At 37.6% G+C, this 24,672-nt stretch overlaps 1 protein-coding gene across 1 annotated transcript in view; it reads left to right on the top strand.

Moving 5' to 3' along the window:
* Positions 1 to 24,672, top strand: part of RPAP2 (RNA polymerase II associated protein 2) — a gene marked incomplete at both ends in the record, with an annotated part of 92,912 nt that overhangs the window by 4,214 nt on the left and 64,026 nt on the right. Inside the window, 4 exons of the mRNA XM_080692790.1 lie at positions 1,180 to 1,294; positions 3,760 to 3,858; positions 4,056 to 4,121; positions 7,444 to 7,532. Of these exons, the coding sequence (XP_080548916.1) occupies positions 1,180 to 1,294; positions 3,760 to 3,858; positions 4,056 to 4,121; positions 7,444 to 7,532 (369 nt within the window). The remainder of the gene's footprint in view (positions 1 to 1,179; positions 1,295 to 3,759; positions 3,859 to 4,055; positions 4,122 to 7,443; positions 7,533 to 24,672) is intronic.

Here is a 24,672-nt window from a genome sequence, read left to right on the forward strand (position 1 = left end):
TAAGAAAAATGAGTTTTTCTTGAAGCTAAATATATTCAATATAAAGAACTGTCATTTAATCTGTGTTCATGCCTCCTATACTTTGATATAAAAATGGTCTTTATGGTGGGTGAATAGCTATTGCATAATTTTTGTTGTAGTGCCCCTATCTGGCAAAAATAAATTGTTGACAAAACTGTCAGATTTCCCAGTTGTTTCTGGAAAACATACTGCTCCAGGCAAGGAATTAAGAGTCTAAAGTTTTGAAAATCATTGAAGGTAGTAATAAAGGGTAAAGATGTTCTAGGTCCAGACATGAGTACCAAGTCAAGGCCAGGGGCCAGAAAAAGTAATTCTAATATGTAAATAGAAACCAGTTCAGAAAAGGAGCAAATAAATCACTAAGAAGATTGGTATTTTTAGTCTTATGGCAGGGATTCTCAACCCTATTGAGCAGTAAAATTCCTCAGAGATTCTGATGTAATTGTCCTGCAGTAGAACCTGTGCATGCTATTTTTTTTTTTTATCTCAGATGGCCCGCATATGCAGCTGGGACTGAGAAATCACTGTCATCAAAGCTATTTTTTAATTAGTCTCTGCTTTCATGTTCCAAAAAGGCCAGCAGAGGCCCACAGAGTCCCACTGATAATAAGAACGAGCCCTCCTAGGAAGATTTTGCTTTACCTAAATCACATGTTCATATCAATAGAGTTATTTAACAAGACTTTACAACATAAATTTGTGAACAGTTTTTTTTTTTTTTTTCCAAATATGACTTTTCCCAAGCTGGGCCATCAGTTAACTTTTGTGACCTGATGCAAATTTCTTATTAAAGAACAGCAGAAATTATTTTTTCTTCTCTATTCTCTTCTCATTTCTAGCTCCATATCAAAGGAAAAGTCTCTTTTTATTGACAGAGTATAAACTAAAACACACACACAAAAATTCACCTCCTTTTCTTTTCTATGGGTGTCTCAAAGTACCTCCTTCATCTCTTGCCCTGGAAATAGTCCTTATGGCCCACTTCTGTGTATGAGGCATGACACATAGCTTGTTTTCTTTTTGAAAAATACTGAGTCAAAAGTATTTTTGCCATAAGTGGCAAAATGGTAAGTTAGATTAGTGTTGGATTTTACAACATGGAATTTTGGAGATGTGATAAAACATATGAGTAGATTAACTTTCTCATTAAAATTTTAGGAAAGCAGAACTAGAAGCAGCTGTGAAAAAGAAGATTGAGTTTGAGAGAAAAGCTCTACATATTGTTGAACAACTTCTAGAAGAGGATATTACAGAAGAATTCCTACTAGAGTGTGTAAGTATTAAGTTGACAAATTATTCATTTTAGAGTGTGACATCTTTGTGTGTATTTCGTCCTGGGGATTGAACCAGGGGCATTGTACCTCTAAACTACATTCTCAGCCATTTTTTATTTTTTATTTTGAAACAGTCTCATAAGTTGCTGAGGGTGACCACAAACCTATCATCCTCCTGTCTCAGCCTCCCACATACTGGGATTACAAGTGTGGGCCACCATACCTGGCTATAATATAACATCTTTAAATCTGAAAAATGAAACTTCATTGCGTTGGTGAAATCTTTAAATTTATTCTCAGTCATTAACTGCAGGTAATAGGTTTTATAATTCATGCTTTACTTTTTTTGAACTGGGGATGGAACCCAGAGGCATTCTACCTCCGAGGTACACCCCAGCTCTATTTTTTTTATTCTTTATTTTGAAACAGGGTCTCACTGAGTTGCAAAGGGCCTCCCTAAGTAGCTGAGGCTGGTCGTGAACCATGATCCTGCTGTCTCAGCCTCCCAAGTGCGGGGATTACAAACATATGTCACCACACCTGGCTTTTTATTCTTTATTTTGAAATAGGGTCTTACTAAGTTGTGGAGGGCCTTACTAAGTAGCTGAGGCTAGATGGGAACATGTAATCTTCCTGTCTCAGGTTCCCAAGTAGTGGGATTACGAGCATGTGCAACCATGCCCAATTCATTAATTCATGTATTTTAAAATAGTCAATTTTTATAATATTTTTGATGTATAATAACGTTAAAATGCATTAATGAGTCGGGTGTGATAGTGCATGGTGCAATCCCAGTATTTGGGAGGCTGAGACAAGAGGTTTGCAGGTTTGCGGACAGCCTCAGCAAATTAGTGAGACTCTGAGCAACCTAGCAAGACCTTGTTTCAGAAACAAAAATTAAAAAGGGCTGGGTAGAATAAAATATACAAAGGACTCAGGTAAAATGTCCTTGGGTTCAATCCCCAGCATCCACAAGAAAAAAAAAAAGCAGGAAGATTTTTGCACAAACACGAATTAAAGAATGATACCTTTCATATACTTTGTTTTTAAGATTGTGCTTTTAAAAATAGGTAAAATTATATTGTATTACTTTATGTGGCTTAGCTTATTTTTTAAATAATACTTGTTAAAAGGTACAGCATGTGTGGTGGCACACATTTGTAATCCCATTACTTGGGAACCTGAGATAGGAGGATCATAAGTTTGCAGCCAGCCTCAGCAATTTAGACCCTCCCCAATTTAGTTAGACCCTGCTTCAAACTAAAAAATAAAAAGGGTTGAGGGTATAGCTCAGAGGTAGAATTCCCCTGGGTTCAATCCCCAATACCACAGGGGAAAAAAATGAATAAAAATAAAAGATACACCCGGGATGGTGGTGCATGCCTATAATCCCATTTCTTGGGACACTGAGAACCGGAGGATTGCAGTTTCCAGGCCAGCTCCAGCAACTTAGGCCCTCAGCATGACCTTGTTTCAAAATAAAAAAAATAAAATAGGGCTAGGGGTGTAGCTAGAAGGTAAAATGCCTCTGGGCTCAATTCCCAGTATCACAAAAATAAATAAATAAATTTATAAATAAATAAATAAATAAATAGTACTATTGTCAAACCCATTCTACCTCTAAGCTATACACCCAACCCTACTTTTTTTTTTTTTTTTGGTGGCACTGGGGTTCCTGGAAGCCCTTCTACCTCCGGGCTACACTCCCAGACCTATTTTGTATTTTTTTATTTGGAAACAGGGTCTCTTAAGCCAGCAAGGCTGGCTCCGAACCAGCACGATCCTCCTGCCTCCCAAGCGCAGCGATTACAAGCGTGCACCACCACGCCCGGCGCTTCATTTTATTTTGAAACTGAGTCTCACTAAGTTGTTGAGGGCCTCGCCAAATTGCTGAGGCTGGTTTTGAACATGTGATCCTCCTTTCTAGGCCTCCCAAGTACCGGATTATAAACATGACGGATTTGAGCCATCATGCCCATTTTTTTAATATACTTTTATTGGTGAATTGTAATTGTACATCATAATGATTTTTAGAACAATAAAAATGCACACAATAAAGTTTTTATTGTTAATAATAGCTAATATTTTTTGAGTGTTTGCTATATTTTGAACGCTTTTTTTTTTTTTTTGTAGTACTTGGGACTGAGCCCAGGGGCATTGTACCTCTGAGTTACACACTGCCAGCCTTATTTATTTATTTATTTGTTTATTTATTTATTTATTTACTGGAAACAAACAAAAAAGCCTCCCACGTACTGGGATTATAAACATGTGTCACCCTGCCTGGCTCTTGAATACTTCTTTAAGTGCTTTTCCTTTATTTTGTCCTCTAATTTTATCTTCAAACTTATGAGGTGTTGTATTGTTATCCTTGTATTTTCTGATGAGATTTATGAAGAGTAGAAAGTAGATGCTGATCTTTCTAATTAATCTGGGAGAAAATGCCCCTCTCATTTAATTGCAGGGGAAGTTCATCACACCTGCTCACTACAGTGATGTCGTGGATGAGCGTTCTATTATCAAACTCTGTGGTTATCCTCTATGTCAGAAGAAGCTGGGAATTGTAAGTAACCACTTTGTTAAATATAGGCCTTTTTTTAAAGCAAAATAACTGTAGAAAGAAAATGAATGAAACTTGTGATCATGTACAAATGACATGGGTTTGCCAAAAATATCATATGTGGATGACCTAACCTTGTAATATGAACTTCCATAGTAGTTACTTAGATTTTTTTGTAAACTATACTTTCTTTTCTTTAGGTACCAAAACAGAAATACAGAATTTCTACCAAAACCAATAAAGTTTATGATATTACTGAAAGAAAAGTAAGTTCAAAGACTACTTTTAAGGTAGCATTTAATTTTTAATATGATGTTAAATAGAATTCAAATACTAACTTCGAAATCTTGACTGTTTAAAAAAAATAAACACAGTAAAGTTGGTTAATATTCCAGTCAGGTAAAATTCTTTGTGCTTTAATTTAGACTTGAACATTTAAGTGGATAGGGGCACAAAAATGAGGCAAGTAAATTGTGAACAGAATAGAGGGCCAGGAAGCCGGGAATGGTGGCACACACTTGTAATCCCAGCATTTGGGAGACTGAGACAGGAGGATCATGGTTCGCAGCCAGCCTCAGCTACCTAGTGAGGCTCTCTGCAAATCAGTGAGACCCTATTTCAAAAATAAAGAATAAAAAGTAGGGCTGGTTATTTAGCTCAGAGGTGGAATGTTCCTGGGTTCCATCCCTAGTACTGCCAAAAAAAAAAAAAAAAAAAAAAGAGGGCCAGGAGAAACTCATTATATATTTAGATACTCTTTAATATGTGGCAAAGGGGATATTGTAAATCACTGGGGAAAGGATGGGTTTTCAATAATACTGCCAGAATAATTTGTTACCCAGATGGAAAAAATGAAAATTGATTCCTATCTCAGCATATATTCAAAGTGAATAGCTTAAAGATCTAAATGTAAAAGGCAGATCTTTCTTTTGTGTGTGGGGGGGGTGGGTACTGGGATTTAAACTCAGAGGCCTTTTACCACTGAGATATACCCTACCTCTATTTTATTTTTATTTTATTTTATTTTATTTATTTATTTTGTGGGTCTAGGGATGGAACCCAGGGACATTCGACCTCTGAGCTACACCCTCTACCCTATTTTTTATTCTTTATTTTGAAACAGGGTCTTACTAAGTTCCGGAGGGCCTCACTAAGTAGATGAGGCTGTCCACGAACTGCGATCCTTCGGTCTTAGCCTCCCAAATGCTGAGATTACGAGCATGCGCCACCACGCCTGGCTATTTTTATTTTGAAACAGAACTTCAGTGAATTGCGGACGGCCTCACCTCAAGTTGCTGAGGCTGCCCTCGAACCTGGAAACCTCCTGTCTCAGCCTCCCAAGTACTGGAATTATAGGCATGCACCATTGGCACCTGGCCAAGGCAAACCTTTTTGAAGACAGTATGGGAGAATATAATCTTGGCATAAAGAGAATTCCTTAAATAAGATAGAAAATTACAAACCATAGGGGAAAAACTAATAAATATTTCTAAACTAAAAATTTAATATTTTTATCAGGTTTCCAAAAAGTGAAAAGCCCCAAGTAAGTTATAATTTTCTGCATAAAACTGACCACAGATTCATATCCAGAATATAGAATCTATAAGAAAAAGTCAGTAAACTGGGTATGGTGGCACACACTTGTAATCCCAGTACTTGGGAGGGTGAGACAGGACGATCACAGGTTCATGGCCAGCCTCAGCTACTTAGTGAGGCACTCTGCAACTTAGTGAGACCTTGTTTCACAATAAAGAATAAAAAATAAGGCTAGGATGTAGCTTGGAGGTAGAATGCCCCGGGTTCAAACCCTAGTACCACAAGAAAAGAAAGAAGGAAGGAAAGAAAGAATGAACCAGTCAAAACTAGTAGAAAACATTTATGCAGTTAACTTGAATGCTAGCGAACATGTGAAATGGTGCTCACTCTTATTGTAATCAGGGAAATAGCAAATAAGAATACATTGAGGTATCTATTTATAACCCACAACGGAACAAAGTTGTTAAAAATTGGCACAACTTTGTGTGCACATGTGTGTGGTACTGGGGATGGAACTCAGGGCATTCTACTTCCAAGCTATATCCCTAGCCCTTTTTTTCTTTTTCTCACTAAGTTGCTGAGGCTGGTCTCGAACCTGTGATCCTATCTTAGCCTCCCAAGTACAGGCCTGTGCCACTATACCTGGCTTTGGTACAGCCTTTTTGAGAACCTCTTAATCTAGTAACATCAACTTGGCTTTTTTTCTTTCTTCTATCTTCCTTTTTTTCTTTTTCTTTTTTTTTTTTTTTTTTTTTTTTTGGTATCCCTAGGGCCTCATTCTTGCTAGGCAAGTACTCATCACAAAGCTACCAACTTTGCACATTCTGTATGACCAGGTTTTTCTTTTCTTTAATATATATCTCAAAGAAAGTCTTGCCTATGTGTACCATTATAGTTTATATATATAAGAATGTTGATAGCTGGATAAACAATTGGTGTATGCATCCAATAATATATATAGCCTTTAAAAGGAAGGAAAGTCTGACACATGCTACAACATGGATGAGTCTTGAGGACATTATAGTAAGTGAAATAAGCCAGCACAAAAGGATAGATATCATATGATTCCACCCATAGGAGTTTCCTTAAGCAATCAAATTCACTGAGGTAGGAATTTGAATGGTACTCATCAATGAATGGGGAATGGAAAGTAACTATAACCAGGTTCAATCCCCTACCACATATAACTATACCTGAGAATGGTTATAGAGTTCAGTTTTGTAAGATGAATGCTAGTAAAGGTTGTGTGACAATATGAACTTAGTATCACTGGAATATATGCTTGGAAATGGCTAAGATGGCAAACTTTATATTATATGTATGTTATTTGCCACAATTTAAAAAAATTTATTGTAGCCAGGCGTGGTGACACACGCTTGTAACCCCTGCTCTTGGGAGGCGGAGACAGGAGGATTGCACAGGTTCGAAGCCAGTCTTACTGGCTTAAGAGACCCTGTTTCCAAATAAAAAATATAAAAATAGGTCTGGGAGTGTAGCCCGGAGGTAGAAGGGTTTCCAGGAACCTCAGTACCACAAAGAAAAAAAAGTATTGTAAAAGAAAGTTCATGTTGAAATGATTGCAGAAAATTAGAAACAACTTGTTTATCCATAAACAATAAAGTATAATATACTAATACAATGGACTATAAAAATGAAAAAAGTAAGTGAAACAATACATGAATGATCTTTAAAACATGATTTTGAACAAAAGTAAGGCAAGAATATTTAACTATTCCAATTTGATAAAGTTTAAAAACAGGCAAAACAATGTGCTTTATAGGGATACATATATAAGTGGTAAAACTAGAGAAAAGCAAGGAAGTGATTAACGCCAAATTTGTGGTAGGGTTTACTTCTGGGGACTGCGGAGCAGTGCAGTTGGAGAGGGACACAGAAGCCTTCAAAGGCACTGTGCTTTATTTCTCGCCTTAGGTGGTAGAAGATTTGTGGGTTTTGTTTTTTTCTGTGAACTATACATTCATGTTTTGTACTCTTCTATATGTAGGTTATTTTATTATAAAAATATAACTAGTTTTAAAATGTTCTTTTCAGTCTTTTTGCAGCAATTTTTGTTACAAAGCATCTAAATTTTTTGAAGCACAAATTCCCCAAACTCCAGTATGGGTTCGAGAAGAAGAAAGGTAATTTGAATCATTATGTATACACATTTGTTCAGATTCTCTAATCATTTATTTCTGCTTTTTTGTGCTTTTATTGGTCCATTATAGTCTCACATCATAATGCGAATCGTGTTGACAGTGACATACATGCACACAGCACTTGTTACCACCCCCACCCAATTTCCCTGCCTCCCAATCAGAGTATCCAGATTGACATTGGTATATTCACATGTATACACATAGTCGATGGCAGTACTTCTATTAATGAAACTCAGTCTTCCTCTTCCCCTACTCTTAGATCTCCTTCTTGGCTCCACTGAGTTTCTAGTCCATTATCTGGAGTCCCTCTTTTATTCCAGTTACTCCCTGTCCTGCACATATTAGAGAAAACATATGACCCTTCACTCTCTGTGATTGGCTAATCTCACATAGCAGTGTTCTCCAGATCCTTTCATTCTTGCAAATAATGTAATTTTGTTCTTCTTTATTACTGAGTAGAATTCCATTTGTATTTCCCATAATTTTGTAATCTATTCATCTGATGATGAACACCTAAGTTCAGTGCATAGTTTGGCTATTGTGAATTGTCCTGCTATGAATATGGGTGTGCATATATTACTGTAGTTCTCTGATTTCAACCCTTTGGAAAGATACTCATTTGTGGTATAGCTGGATCATATGGTGTATCTATTTCCAGTCTTCTGAGGAATCTCCGCACTGATCTCCATAGCAGTGGAACTAGTTTGCAATCCCACCAACAGTGTAGAAGAGTTCCTATTTCTTCACATCCTCCTCAACATTTATTGTTAATTTGACTTCTTTATAATTGCCATTCTGATTGGGGTTAGATAGAATCTCAGCGTAGTTTTGATTTGCATCTCCCTGATTGCTAATAATGTTGAACATTTTTTCATGTATCTATTGGCCATTTGTATCTCTTCTTTTGTGAAGTGTCTATTCATTTCAGTTGCCTATTTCTTGATTGGGTTATTTGTTTTTCTAGTGTAAAGTCTTTTGAGTTCTTTGTATATTCTGGATATTAGTTCTCTGTCAGAGGGATAGCTGCTAAAGATCTTCTCCCTTTCTGTAGACTTTCTTTTTAGGCTCTTGATGAGCAGAAACTTTTTAGTTTGATGCCATATCACTTATCCTTGTTTTAATTTTCTGAGCTTTGGGGGTCTTGTTGAGGAAGTTTCTATCTGTGCCTATACTTTGGAGTGTTGAACCTGTGCCTTCTTTTAATAGCGTCACAGTTTCTGGTTTAACTTCCAGGTCTTTGATCCATCTAAAGTTGATTCCTGTGTGGGGTAAAAGGTAAGGATTTAGTTCCATTTTTCTACAAATGGATAGCCAGTTTTCCCAGCACCATTTCTTGAAAGGCTCTTTTCTCCAGCATATGTATTTGGCCCCTTCATCAAAAGATCAATTAACCATAAATGTAAGGATTTGTTTCTCTATCTTCTGTTCTGTTGGTCTATCTGCCTGTCTTTGTGCCAATGCCATGCTGTTTTAATGACTATAACTCTGTAGTATAATTTGAAGTCAGGAATTTTGATGCCTTCTGCATGGTTTTTATTGCTGAGAATTGCTTCGGTTATTCTGGGTCTTTTGTTTCTCCATATGAAATTTATGACTGATTTTTTTCTAGGTCTATGAATAATGACAGTGGTATTTTGATAGGGATTATATTGATTCTATAGGTCACTTTTATTAGAATGGCCATTTTGATGATATTTATTCTGCCTCTCCAAGAGCAAGGGAGATGTCTATCTTCCAAGGTCACCTTCAATTTCTTTCCTTAGTGTCTTATAATTTTTATTGTAGAGGTCTTTTACCTCTTTGGTTAGGTTTATTTCTAGGTATTTTATTGGTTCTGAGGTTATTGTGAATGGAATTTTTTTGGTTTTTGGGTTTTTTTTTTTTTTTTTTTTTGGATCTGGAGATGGAACCCAGGAGCATTCAGCCTCTGAGCTACAACCCCTGCCCTATTTTTTTTTTTATTATTCTTTATTTTGAAATAGGGTCTCAGTAAGTTGTAGAGGGCCTCACTAAGTAGCTGAGACTGTCTGCGAACCCCAATCCTCCAGTCTCAGCTCTCAAATGCTGGGATTACAGGCGTGCGCCACCAACGCCCAGCGTGGAATTGTTTTCTGTATTTCTTTTTCCATAGATTCATGGTTGGCAAACAGAAAATCTACTGATTTCTTTAGGTTGATTTTGTATCCCACTACTTTGCTGAATTGGTTAATCAGCTCTAGTAGTCTTTTGGTTGAACTTTTTAGGTCTTCTAGATATAGGATCATGTCATCTCCAAAAAAGGATAATTTTAAATCTTCTTATTTGTGTACCTTTGATATCCTTCTCTTGTTTTATTGCTCTGGCAAGAGTCTTGAGGACTATTGAAAAGGAATGGTGATAATGGGCATTCTTATCTTGTTTCTGATTTTAGAGGGAATTTCTGCAGTTTTTCCCCATTCAATATGATGTTAGATTTGGGTTTATTGTATATTGCCTTAATCATGTTGAGATATGTTCTTTTACTCCAATTTTCTGCAGTGTTTTTAATATGAATGTTGGATTTTGTCAAGTGCTTTTTCAGCATCTATTGATATGATCATGTGGTTTTTGTTCTCAGTTCTATTTATGTGGTAAATAATGTGTATTGATTTGCATATATTTAACCAGCCTTGCTTTCCTGGGATGAAACCAACTTGGTCATGGTGTACAATTTTCTTGATGTGGTTTTAAATGCACAAAGCTAGTATTTTGTGTAGAATTTCTGCATCTATGTTCATAACTGATATTGGTCTGTAATTTTTTTTTCATGAGGTATCCTTATTTGATTTTGGTATTAATGCGATACTGACCTCATAGAAGGAATTTGGAAGAATTCCATTTCTTTAAATTTCACAGAATTACTTGTGTAGTTTTGGGGTTAGTTTGTCTCTTAAAGCTCTGTAGAATTAAACTGGAAACCCGTCTGGACCTGGGGTTTTCTTTGGTGGCAGAATTTTTATTGCTGTTTCTATTTTTTTGCTTGCTATTGGTCAGTTTAGATTTTCTATATCCTCTTGGTTCAATTTGTTTGTTTGTTTGTTTGTTTGTTTGTTTGTTTGTTATTATTGCAGTATAGGAGATTGAACCGAGGGGCATTCTACCTCCAAGCTACATGCCCAGCTCCATTTTTTTATTCTTCATTTGAAACAAGGTCTCACTAAGTTGCAGAGGGCCTCACTAAATGGAAGCTGGCCATGAACCTGCAATCCTCCTGTCTCAGCCTTCTAAGTACTGGGATTACAAGCATGCGCCACCATGCCAGGCCTCTTGGTTCAGTTTCGGTAGGTTGTATGTGTTTAGAAATCTGTTGATTTCTTCCATTTTTCCAGTTTATTTTAATATACATTTTAAAACTAGTTTCTGATGAGCCTCTGAATTTCCCCAATGTCTATTGTGATGTCTCCTTATTCATTTCTGATTTTAATAATTTGGGTTGATACTTTCTTTTGTTTAGGTAGTCTAGGGGCTTGTCAGTCTTTTCAAAGAAACAGCTTTTTGATTTGTTGAGCCTTTGTAATTTTTTTTTTACTCTGTTTTATTTATTTCTGCTCTGATTTTATTTCCTGCCTTCTGCAGCTTTGGAATTAAATTGCTCTTGTTTTTCTAGTTCCTTGAGATGTGTCATTAGGTTCTTTATTTGGTGACTTTCTGGTTTTCTTATGTGGGCACTCAGTGCTTTAAATTTTCCTCTTAACACTGGATTCAAAGTGTCCCATAGATTTTGATATGTTGTGTCTCTATTTTTGTTTAACTCCAGGAATTTTATTTCTCTCCTTATTTCTATGCTGATCCATTCTTTGTTCAAGAGTATATCATTCAGTCTCCATGTATTTATATTATTTCTTTTGTCTTTCTGTTGTTGATTTCTACTTTCATTCCATTGTGATCTGTAAAGATGCAGGGAATTATATCTTTTGAATTTGCTTTGTGGCCCAGGATGTGATCTGTTTTGGAGAAGGTTCCATTGGCACCTGAGAAGAATGTGTATTCAGCTGTTGCTTGTTGAAATATTCTATATATGTCTGTTAGGTCCATTTGGTTTATAATATTCTTTAGGTCTGAAAAATATTTTTTGTTTTTCTTTTTGTTTTTGTTTTACGGGTCTGGGGATGGAAACTAGAGTCATTCTACCTCCAACCTACACTTCTTGCCTTTTTTTTTTTTTTTTTTTTTTTTTTTTTGGTGGTACTGGGGTTCCTGGAAGCCCTTCTACCTCCGGGCTACACTCCCAGACCTACTTTTTTATAATTTTTTATTTGGAAACAGGGTCTCTTAAGCCAGCTGGCTTTGAACCTGTGTGATCCTCCTGTCTCTGCCTCCCAAGCTCAGGGATTACAAGCGTGCGCCACCACGCCCGGCCCTGCCTTATTTTTTTTTTTTTATTCTTTATTTTGAAACAGGGTCTCACTAAGTTGCGGAGGGCCTCACTAAATAGATGAAGCTATCCACAAACCACAATCCTCTGGTCTCAGCCTCCCAAATGCTGGGATCACAAGCGTGAACCACCACACCCAGCCCTAGTTTTACTCATCTTTTGTCTTGAAGATTGATCTAGTGACATGAGTGGTATCTTGAAGTCTCCCAATATTATTGTATTTGGATCTATTTGAGACCTGATGTCCGAAGAGTTTGTTTTACAAATATTAACCTTTCATTAATAAGAAGTGTCCTGCCTTACCTCTTTTGATGTGTTTTAGCTTAAAGTCTGTTTTATTAGATATCAGACTTGCTACCTCTACTTATTTTCAGTCTTCATTTGCATGGTATATCATTTTCCATCCTTTCACCTCTAGCCTATGGATATCTTCAGCTGTAAGGTGACTTTCTTGCAAGAAGCATATAATTGGATTATGTTTTTAAAGCCACATTCTAAATTTATGTCTTTTAATTGGGGAGTTAAGCCCTTTGACATTCAGTATTATTACTGAAATATGATTTTTGTTTCCTATCATTTTCTGTTCTACATTCTATTTAATGTAGTTTTATTTCTCCCTTGCTTAGTTGCCCACCTGCTGGATTTCGCCTCATCTCTGGTTCTGGAATTTGCTTCTTTTTTCTTCTTTAGGATTTATTTCTATAAGTCTTTTCTCTAGTACTGGCTTAGTAGTCATGAATTTTTTAAGTTTCTGCTTATCTTGGAACATTTTTATTTCTCCATCAGTTTTTAATGATATCTTTACTGGATATAGCAGTCTTAGTTGGAAGTTTTCTTCCCAAGTCTGTAGTACTTCATACCAGAACCTCTTGACATTCATGACTTGGGTTCTAAAGTCTGGAGTGTTTTTCATTGTTTTGCCCCTGAATGGCACCTGTTCTTTTGTTCTCACAGCTTTTTTCCTTGGCTTCTGTTATTTTGATTATTATGTGGCATAGGGAGGTCCTTTCTTGATCTCAACAGTATTCTGTATGTGTCTTGCACGTAGATGTCCACGTCTTTTTCTATTTTTGGAAAATTCTTTGAAATTATTTCCCTGAAGAGAGTATGGATACCTTGGGTTTGGGCTTCTGTCACTTCTTCAGTGCCTTTTATCTGTAAGTTAGGATATTTTATATTGTCCTATAATTAAGTGTTTAAGTTATATTGTATTGTCTTCTGTATACTGTTTACTGTACTTGCATTTTGGAATGAAGTGTCTTCCAAGAGCGATATCCTGTTTTCCATGTGGTCTAGCCTGCTAGAGTTGTTTTATATTGCTGTCTTTAATTCATTTGTAGACTCCTTCATTTCATTGAAAGCATCTTTCTGGGTCTTTCTTAAAGTCTCAATTTCCATTTTCAAATCCTGTATACTTTCTGTGAGGCCTTTCATCATATTGAAGATCAAAATTCAGAATTCTCTTTCTTGGATTTTTTTATAAATCAGTATTTGTGATCTCCCTTGTTGTTGAGTTGTGGGAATTTACTGTTTCTTCACTTTTCCTCATCCTCATATTTTCAGAGTTCTCAGGTTTGTGTTTCCGTTGTTTTGTCATCTTCTTCCTTGTGTGAGAGTCCCGTGTTTATTTGCCCTACCTTATTAATAAGGTCTATGCTGGGGGTATGTATTCACCCCTACCAATCTGACTCAAATTCTCAAACTTTGGAGTTTGTTTCTTGGAGCCTCTTTAACTAGATATAGTATTTAGTACAGGTAAGCAGGAGTCTGATTAGTTGCAGGTCACTGTGCTATCCTGGCCCAAACTCCACAGAACCAGAGACTATGATGCTTTATTTGGGGCCTACAACCTGCTGGTTTGGACTTCATGCACCCCAGAGACCACTGCTGCTCTGTTGATTGTAAGCCCGTATTACTGCAGAGGGCTGACCTCTGGCCTCTGTGCCTCTGAGCACCTTTGATGACAGCAAAGCCAGTGATTGCTATGTTCCAAACTTATGGTCTGGCTCACTGAGCTTTGATGGCCGCTGGAACACACCACTCCAGATCTGCTTGTTATGGTCATGTGAGGTGCTTTCACTAGCTTATATGCATGCCAGGTACAAACTCTGCTAGTGGAAAGAGTATTGAATTCCCAGCTTTTGAATGCTATAAAGTAGTGCCCTCGCTTCTTGGAGCATTCTGGCTGATATGGTACTATTGCCGCTCTATGCCCAAAGCCCAACATCTGGCAGGAAGAGAATACACTTTTCTAAGCCAGGGACTTGGGTGACTCAGTTCCTTAGCTCCAGGGAAACCATCCCTGTCTTCGTTGGGCACACTCTCCAGGGACCCTTGCTGTCTTCTGGTGCTGGTGCTTTGTGGCACCCAAACACAGCCAGGCACAAGTTCACCACATTCGTAGACTCAGTAAGCTGAGCTGTTTGTCCCTGGCACCATTAGTCAGTGTCCCACAATGATCCCTAGAGTCCCTACAATGGCTTTTTGAACTGCAGTTTCTTCCCATCTGTCTCTAGAGGCTGTCTACTAATTCACATTTCTGCTGTGTTCAGTAGTAAGCCCCCACAGTCTCAAACCCCCATGAGTCTATTTCCTTGTCACATAATTCCCTGTGACCAGGCATGGCAAGCTTCTCACACTGGTACAGTTTGTTAACTTATGTTATTGATGGGTTTTGGTCTGGATCGCTGCCAGAAGAGATGAGTTCAGCCATTGCCTCAGTGTTCGGCTGGATGATCTGTTCTGCCAGGTCTTTGTCAAACATGGGGTGAGATGTTGACTACTTTTGCTGATGGCTTATAGTTGTCAGCCTCACAACAATCCATTTTCTTCCTGGAGGCCTTTGGAAGCCGCAGTGCCAGCAGCCCCACTCCTCCAGCCTGGCCGTACTCAGATGGGACTACACAGGTTTCCAGTCTCTTTTCCCCACGTGGGATGTGTGGAGCATGTTAAAGGTCTCTTTATTCTGTTTCTGCCACTTTTTGACTTTCATTTTTTGTTGAGTTTTTCACTGCTTTTTTCCCCATGTTGAGAAGCAGTCTTCCTGGTGGTTGGGTTGCGAATCTCAGTGTGCTTGAATCCTGCTGTCTCACTCTAAGTCATCATGTTAATTTCCCTCTTCTTTTTCTTTTTGAGACAGACTGAGAGTAGGTCCAGTTTTCTGTAGAGTATTACCATTTTACACACTTCATTTGTGGGGAAATGGTTATATTTTGAGCACAGTTATTAAGAATTTTACAATCAGAAAATTTATACATGCTGCCGGGTGTGGTGGCACAAGCTTGTAATCCCCATGCTTGGGAGGCGGAGACAGGAGGATTGCACAGGTTCAAAGCCAGCCTCTCTGCCTTAAGAGACTCTGTTTCCAAATTTTAAAAGAAAAGTAGGTCTGGGAGTGTAGCCCAGAGGTAGAAGGGTTTTCAGGAACCCCAGTACCACCAAAAAAAAAAAAAAATATATATATATATAATCATATACATACAAATATTGTTTGCTATTTATGTATGTATGTGTGTTTGGTCGTAGGGATTAAACCCAGGGTGGGGGCGCTTTACCACTGAACTATATACCCCTAGTCCTTTTTCTTTTTTCTTTTGAAAAAAGATCTCACTAAATTGCTAAGGCTAGCCTGAAACTTGTAATCTTCCTCTCAGCTTCCCAAGTGCTGGGATTACATGTATTTGCTACCTGCCCAGCTATTTAACTTTAATAACAAAAGTAGAACTTTAATTATGGCTTCCTGCTATGCCAGAAATGTTTATGAGTCTTGTTAATAATACTGAATTAAGAATACTAAATTTTTTTCAGAAGATACTGAGTCTTGGGATCCAGTAAAACTCACTTTATTATTAGGAAGTTATGTAGTAAGTTTAAAATTTTTACTAATTCAATTAATCTTTATTGATATTAGTACAATGCTTCATAAATTTAGATCCAATTAACAAGTCACTTTTTTTGCAAAGTTTATGGTCATTGCAGGGGTTATGCCTCTTGGGAAATACTTAAATATATATTATAATATTTTAATAGATATGAATTTGGGAAAATTTATTGAGATGACATGATAATATAACAAAAGAAACAAAAATTATCATTATGGTAATTAAACTGTGTCATCTAGAAATTCTAAACAAAGGCTTAATGAGATAATATCCCAAATAATTTGTATTTGAAAGAAATCAATGATAAGTAGACATGTAGAGCTTGGCATAGTGGTGCACTCCATTAAGCTCCATACTTCAGAAGCTGAGATGGGCAGATTGCAGGTTTGAGGCCAGCATGTAGTAAATTAGTGAGACCCTATTTCAAAATTAAAAAGTAAAATAGGTTTGGGAGTATAGTTTGGAAGTAGAATGCCTCTGGGTTCAATCTTAAGAATCACAAAATAAACCGGGCATGGTGGCACACATTTGTAATCTCAATACTTGGGAGGCTGAGACAAGAGGATTACGTAGGTTCGAAGCCAACCTCAGCTACTTAGTGAGGCTCTCAGCAATTTAGTGAAACCCTGTTTCCAAATAAAATATAAAAATAGGTCTGGGAATGTAGACCAGAGGTAGAAAGCCTCTGGGTTCCATCCCCAATATCACACACACACACACACACACACACACACACACTCACATAAAAACAACATGTAATTTGTGGTAAGATAGTGAAGATCTGTGCTAAAGAAATGTAGTGACTAATGAGATAAAATTAACAAAAGAGCTCTGCTTCAACTTTTAAAAACCCTTACAGTCTTATGTGATGAAGCAGGTGATAGAACCCTACTCTAATATCAACTAGCATCAGCTGTAGTAATGACAGCACCTTTGATGGCAGATGCCCTTGCCAACAATCCAGTCCTGTTTGATTTAGAATGTATAAAACATACCATCCCGTGGTCCTCATTGATTGAACATAATAAAGACTAAGTGGTTCATCATTTCACCATTTGCTGTCACCTTTCTTGTTTGAAGTATAAAACGTGGCATTGTCGAGGCAAGTAGGAATCAAAGCATTTTTTGCTGCTCACTTTTCCTCTTATTTTATTTCCTTTTACCAGAGGTGCCCATCACCACCCCGGTGCTATTACAGCAACATATTCCACTCCCAGTTAAGACCAGTATTTTTCTAAGTTATCATTTGTTTCCAAAGATACTTCCTCTACTTACTAAATTTACCCTTCTGTGCTATCCTTGTATCTACTTTAAAAACCATTTATCATACCTCCTTTTCTGAGATCTCTATTTTTCTTCCACCATTGTTATTGGTATGTCCTTTACCAATGTAAAACAGTTCTTCTAATGTATTTCTAAAATCTTATCACCCTGTGTTCAGAAAGCCTACTATTTCCGGGGCCCTATCACTTTATATTTATAGACCTTAAAATTCTACTTTATTTTCCGTTCCCTCTCTCACTAAAAAAAGAAAGATAAATAGATGCCAGGCATGGTGGTGCACACCTATAATCCCAGTACTTGGGAGGCTGAGACAGGAGGATCCAGGTTCTAGACCAGCCTCAGCAATTTAGGGAGCTTTCAGCAACCTAGTGAGACCTTGTTTCAAAGTGTTGCATATTTGTAATCCAGTACTTGGGAGGTTGAGACAGGTTCACAGGTTTGTAGCCAGCCTCAGCTACTTAGTGAGGCCCTCTGCAATTTAGTGAGACCCTGTTTCAAAATAAAGAATGAAAAATATGTCTGGAGGTATAGCTCATAGGTAGAATGGCCCTGGGTTCAATCCCCAGTATTATAAAATTAATTTATTAGTTAATTAATTAATGAAACAAAACAAGCTGGGTGTGATGGCGCACGCTTGTAATCCCAGTACTTGGGAGGCTGAGACAGGAGGCTCTGGCTTCACAGCCAGCCTCAGCTACCTATGAAGCCTTCTGCAATTTGTGAGACCCTGTTTCAAAAATAAAGAATAAAATATTGGGCTGGGGGTGTACCTTGGAGGCGGAATTCCCCTAGTATCCCCAGCACCACACACACACACAAAGAAACAAAAACAAGAAATAATCAAAGAGCTTGGAGTGTAGCCTAGAGGTAGAATATTCTGAGGTTCAATGCCCAGTACCACACACACACAAAGAAAGGTCTTTTGTTTCTCTAATCTAGTCAGTTTACACACAAAGTGCGTAGTGTGTGCTTGATACCTGGCAGGCCACCCACCAAGGTGTAAGCCCAGGCCATGAGATGGCAGAACCCATACATGAGTGACACAGTTTTTGTTAATTTACTAAGGCTGTGTAATCTGAGTGGGTAGGGTTAGGACATCGCTTCAGGAGCAGCTGTGAACAAAAGTGAGCAGCACTCCGGGAGCCGCCTGAAGTACTGAGCACCGGCTCACTTAACATAAGGAGTGCACAGTGGTCCCTCCTTATCTGTGCTTTTGCTTTCCATTGTTTCAGTTACCCACTGTCAACCGTGGTCTGAAAATATTAGCTGGGAAATTTTAGAAACACTTATATGCTTTAAATTACACCCCATTCTGAATAGCGTAAGATTCTCACACTGCCCTGCTCCCTCCTGCCCAGGTCACGAGTCATCCCTTTCCCTAGCGTGTCCATACTATATCCTCATCTAGCTATTTATCTGTTAGTCACTTAATAGCTACATATGCAAAAACACAGTACATACAGGGTTTGGTTCTGTGCATGGGCAGGCATCCTCTGGAGGTTTGGAATGAAGTTCCCATGGTGATGGAGGACTATTATATATTTGGGGGAAATAGAAGATAATGATAAGTAACAAGCCCAGGCTAAATTTGTATGTCTTTACATACTGAGAAGCCATCAAACATTTGGGGGGTTTTGTTGTTATTTTTTATTTTGGGGGGGTTTTTGTACTGGGAATGGAACCCAGAAGCATTCTACTTTTGAGCTACACCCCCAGCCCTATTTTTTTTTTAATATTTTTTATTTTGAAGCAGGGTCTCAGTTGCACAAGGCCTCACTAAGTAGTAGCTGAGGCTGTCATTGAACTGCGATCCTCTGATCCCAGCCTCCCAAATGCTGGGATAACAAGCATGCGCCACCAGGCCTGGCTTATCAAATGTTTTTGAGTAGAACTTAATCTGCTGTCAGTATGTAAGATAAATTAAAGAGGGAAGAATCATAATTAAAGACCTTAAATGAGCCAGGGATGATGGTGCATGCCTATAATCCCAGTATTTGGGAGGCTGAGACAGGAGGATTATGGGTTTGAGGCCAGCCTCAGCAATTTAGTGAGACCCTGTTTTAAAGTAAAAAACAAGCCAAGCGTGGTGGCGCATGCTTGTAATCCCAGCATTCGGCCTCAGCTACTTAGGCCCTCTGCAACTCAGTGAGACCCGGTTTCAAAATAAAGAATAAAAATATGGCAGGGACTATAGCTCAGAGGTCCAATGCCCCTGGGTTCCATCCCCAGACCCGCTAAATAAATAAATAAATAAATAAATAAATAAATAAATAAATAAATAAAGTAAAAAACAAATAGGCCTAGGGATACATCTCAGAGACATTTGCCCCAGGTTCAGTCTCCAGTACCAAAAAAGAAAAAAGAGATGACAGAATTCTTATATTTAATCCCAGTACCTTCATAGATTCTGAATGAGGCCTAATTCTATTTATCATATTCCACTTGATTACTTGAGTATGGTGGCCCATACGTGTAATCCCAGTACTTGGGAGGCTGAGACAGGAGGAACACAAGTTTTCAGCCAACCTCAGCTACTTAGTGAGGCCCTCCACAATTTAGTAAGACCTGTTTCAAAATGAGGAACAAAAAATAGGGCTGGTGGTGTAGCTCAACAGTAGAATGCCCCTGGGTTCAATCACTAGTACCCCCCCACACACGCACACACAATATTCCACTTGATTAGAAGAAACTAGTAATTTACAAATGTTTGGCTGTCCATTGTATATAGTATATCTCTATACCTTAATTATGTATAACACTTATCTATTCTATCTCTATCATTTCTGTATGGATGCAACAGTATTTCTAAATTTGGAGGGGCAGGAATTATGCCAGTTTTTTAATGGAGCCACTAGAGGTCACTGTTTTATCACAGACTGATTTTTTTTTTTTTTTTTTTTTTTTTTTTTTTTTTACTGTGTGCTAACTAGTAGAATTTTAAAGTTTTGTATTTTATAATGTTGTAGGTGGGTGTGGTAGAACATGCCTGTAATCCCAGTGCTTGAGAGTTTGAAACAGGAGGAACTCAAGTTTGTTGGTATCCTCAGCACTCTTGTGAGGCCCTCTGCAACTTAGACCTTGTTTCAAACTAAAAAATATAACTACGGGTGGGGGTGCAGCACAGAGGTAGAATGCCTCTGGGTTCAATCCCTAGTAACATAAAATAAATAAATACATAAATACATAAATAAATACTCAAATGAGTAAAATGGTTGTCTGGAAGTTGCACACATTATATGCAGTATGGAAATGTGACATGCATAAGTATATAAGTACATATGTGCATACATATATATTGGGGATTGAACCCAGGAGAATTATACCCCTGAGCTATATCCCAGCCTCTTTTATTTTTAAAATTTGTAACAGGGTCTTGCTAAGTTGCTAAGGGTCTCACTAAGTTGCCTTAAATCCACAACCCTCCTATCTCACCATCCCAGGTACTGGGATTACAGATGTATATCACCATACCCAGCAGAAATGTGATATTTTAAAGACAGTCTGTCCATATCTGGTATGGGGCATGATGATCAGAAGCAATCTTTACTTTTTTAATACTGGGGACTGATCTCAGAAGCATTCTATCTCCAACCCCAAGCTCCCCCTTTTTAAATTTTGAAATAGAGTCTCACTAAGTTACAGAGACTGGCTTTGAACTGCGATCCTCCCGTCTCAGCCTCTCAAATACTGCGATTATAGGCATGTTCCACCATGCCCAACTAGAACCAATTTTCTTTTAGAGGGAAAAAATGGTTTATTTTTATTAGCTTTTAGTAAGTCATCATAATAAATAAAAACAGCATCATAGTAGTAATTTATTAATCAACTTTAGGTAAAAATTTAAATTCTCTCAAAGAATTAGGTATCTTATTGCAGTGATTTATAAACTTTTTTTTAAGATAGGGTCTTCCTAAATTGTCACAGCTGGTCTCCAACCTGCTATCCTTCTATCTCAGATTCCCAAGTGCTAGGATTGTAGGTGTACACCACCACACCCAAGCTACTCAAAGTTCTTAAGTCAGTCAGATTTGGGTAGTATATGTTTTTCTAGTCTTATAATTTAAATTTTCTTCATTTTTTAAAAGTAAGACATTTCTTTTTCATATGCTTTTATTGGTGCATTATAGTCTCACATCATAATGTAAATCATATTGACAGTGATATACATGCAAACAACATTTGATGCCCCCTAAGACATTTCTGCATCTAGAAAACTCACTATAGTAGCAGCAACTAAAGACACAATTGATTTAAAAAATAAAGCATTAAAAGGAACTAAGAAAGTAAATACAAATTGATTTAGAAATATAAGGCATCAAAGGAACTAAGACGGTAAATATAACTCCCTACTTTTACAGACTGGGAAACTGAGGAATGGTGCTGAATAGTGACTTTCCTACAGTAAAACTAAAACCTGAGCTAGGACTAAGAAAATAGCGCGTCTCAAACTGCATGTCAGGACTAATAAACTGAGTTGCTACCAGTATTTTACAAGAGCAACTAAGAAAAAAATAACATAGGTTTCATAAACCTTTTTTCAGTTACACATATTACACCATAAGGCAAAACAAATTTATTACAGTAGTTAAAACCTCCATTGGGCCGGGCGTGGTGGCGCACGCTTGTAATCCCCACGCTGGGGAGGTGGAGACAGGAAGATCGCGCAGGTTTGAAGCCAGCTGCACTGGTGTTAGAGACCCTGTTTCCAAATAAAAATATAATAATAGGTCTGGGAGTGTAGCCGGAGGTAGAAGGGCTTCCAGGAACCCCAGTACCACCAAAAAAAAAAAAAAAAAAAAAAAACCCTCCATAAGTTTAATCCCTTGCATCACTTACACACATAAAATTATAATTAAAAATCTAAACACGATAAATGATAAACTATTGCATCAAAGTTTTAATTTTTTTATTTTTTATGGTGTTCTTTTTTATTATTTTTTTTTATTGGTGCATTATATTCATACAAGTTATTGGGGTAAAAAACTTGTGTGTACAAACATGTACTCATCGCTGATTTAACCCCTACCCAAATACCATCCCATTCCCTCCCCGTCCCTCCCTTCCTTGCTTGGCTTAGTGATTGACTTCGATATGTTTAAGTACATTGTGTGCTTTAGAGATTTTTCTCTTCCCCCTCCTTTCTCTTCCTTTAGATTATCTTGTTTGCTCCTCTTTTCTCCCTAACTCTCACATATTAGGGAAAGCATCTGATTTCTTATTTTTTGTGACTGACTAATCTCACTTAGCATAATGTCCTCCAGTTCCATCCATTTCCCTGGAAATGACGTAATTGAGTTTTTTTTGATGGCTGAGTAAAATTCCATTGTGTACATATCCCACAGTTTTGTAATCCATTCATCTGTTGATGGACATCTTGGCTGGTTCCATAGTTTGGCTATGGTGAATTGTGCAGCTATGAACATAGATACACATGCATTAGTTTGATAGTTTGGTTTCTTTTCTTTTGGGTAGATACCCAACAGTGGTATTGCTGGATCAAATGGTAGGTGTGTTCCCATTCTTCTGAGGATTCTCCATACTGTTTTCCAAAGTGGTTGCACTAATTTGCAATCCCACCAACAATGTCTTAGAGTTCCCACTTCTCCACATACTTGCCAGCATCTGTTGTTGTTTGTATTTTGAATGATGGCCATTCTAGTTGGAGTTAGGTGAAATCTCAGGGTAGTTTTGATTTGCATCTCTCTGATTGCCAGTGATGTTGAGCATTTTTTCATGCATTTATTGGCCATTTGAATTTCTTCTTTTGTGAAGTGTCTATTTAGTTCATTTGCCCATTTTGTTATTGGATGCTTTGTTTTCTTAGTGTTGAGTTTCTTGAGTTCTCTGTATATTCTAGATATTAGTCCTCTATCAGTGGTGTAGGTGGCAAAAATCTTCTCCCATTCTGTTGGCTCTCGATTGAGGTTTTTGATAGTTTCCTTTGCTGAACAGAAGCTCTTCAGTTTCATGCAATCCCATGTATTGATTCTCCTTTTAATTTGTTGTGCCTTTGGGGTCTTATTGAGGAAATGTTTGTCTATGCCTATGTGTTGTAGTGTTGGACCTATGCCCTCTTCAAGGAGCTTCAAAGTCTCTGGTTTAATTTCCAAGTCTTTGATCCATCGTGAGTTGACTTTTGTACAGGGTGAAAAAGTGGGATTAACATCCAATTTTCTGCATATGGTTAACCAGTTTTGCCAACACCATTTGTTGAAGAGGCTATCTTTTTTCCAGTGTATGTTTTTGGAAAGTCAGGGACATTTAGAGTATGTTGTGAACAATTTGGAAATGACTTTTTTGGGACACTATTATCTTACACATCATTTGGAAAAAGAATATTGACTTTTACCCGGCCTGTCCTTTCTTACATTATTGTCAATAATAGTATAAATTTGTTTCTCAAAATACTAAAACCTGCCGGGCGTGGTGGCGCACACTTGTAATGCCCGTGCTTGGGAGGCGGAGACAGGAGGATCACGCAGGTTCGAAGCCAGCCTTGCTGGCTTAAGAGACCCTGTTTCCAAAACTAAAAAAAATAGGTCTGGGAGTGTAGCCCGGATATAGAAGGGCTTCCAGGAACCCCAGTACCACCAAAAATAAAAAATAAATTAAAAAAAATACTAAAACTTAGTAGTATTCCATATTTTATAAGATACTATCTTTTATACTACAGTAAGTTCACTATATCACTGATACCAATGTATAAATGACTTAAGAAGAACAGTTTTTGCTGGGCATGGTGGCACACCCTTGTAATCCAATATTTGGGAGGGTATTTAGTCAGGCCCTCCACAATTTAGTGAGACCCTGTTTCAAAAGAAAAAAAGTAGGGCTGGGGGTGTAGCTTTGAGATAGACTTCCCTTGGGTTTGAGCCCTAATTACACACACACACACACAAAAGATGATGAAGAAAAAGAACAGTTTAAACAAATTCATAAATTCTACTTCAGTACTTAAGACTTTGAAGTCAGAATGGGCTCTGGAGACTTTTTAGTCCTTTCTTTAAAAGGTATGAAAAAATGTCTGGAGTATACTCTTATGGTTTTGGAGCGCAACAGTGCTTCTTACAGAATACCTCTTGATACCCTGTGAGAGATATAATACTGACCTAGAATGGTTTGGGTCATAGTGCAGTAAGATGTGTCTCATGTAAGTTAGAAATTTTTTTTTACCCACTTGAGGACAGAAAACAACCACATACAGTTTTGATACTCTGAAATAGTGTGCTTATTTAGATAGTCACATAGTTGCATTTATAAATCTAAGAAGTCTTTGAAGGAGGGACAAACGTTTCTGGAATTGTGAGGTAAAATCTAAGGAGGAGGGACAAATGTTGAAAAACAAATTATAATTTTAAAGATCAAATTGGGGTGAATGGTAAATGCTGACAGGGCTAAAAGCCACCATCATGTGGCCCAGTCTCGGGGATTTTCACATATCACTTCTTGGCAGTAAACGTAGTATAATCTCAGCGGTGCGGAAGCCAAAAACCTCTGCAGAACAACTTTTATAACCTCTTCCTGAACAGCCACCTATGTTGCTTGGTATGCAGAATGAAATCTT

This window comes from Muscardinus avellanarius (genome assembly GCF_963383645.1).
Source record: "Muscardinus avellanarius genome assembly, chromosome: 3".
NCBI classification, from domain to species: domain Eukaryota; kingdom Metazoa; phylum Chordata; class Mammalia; order Rodentia; family Gliridae; genus Muscardinus; species Muscardinus avellanarius.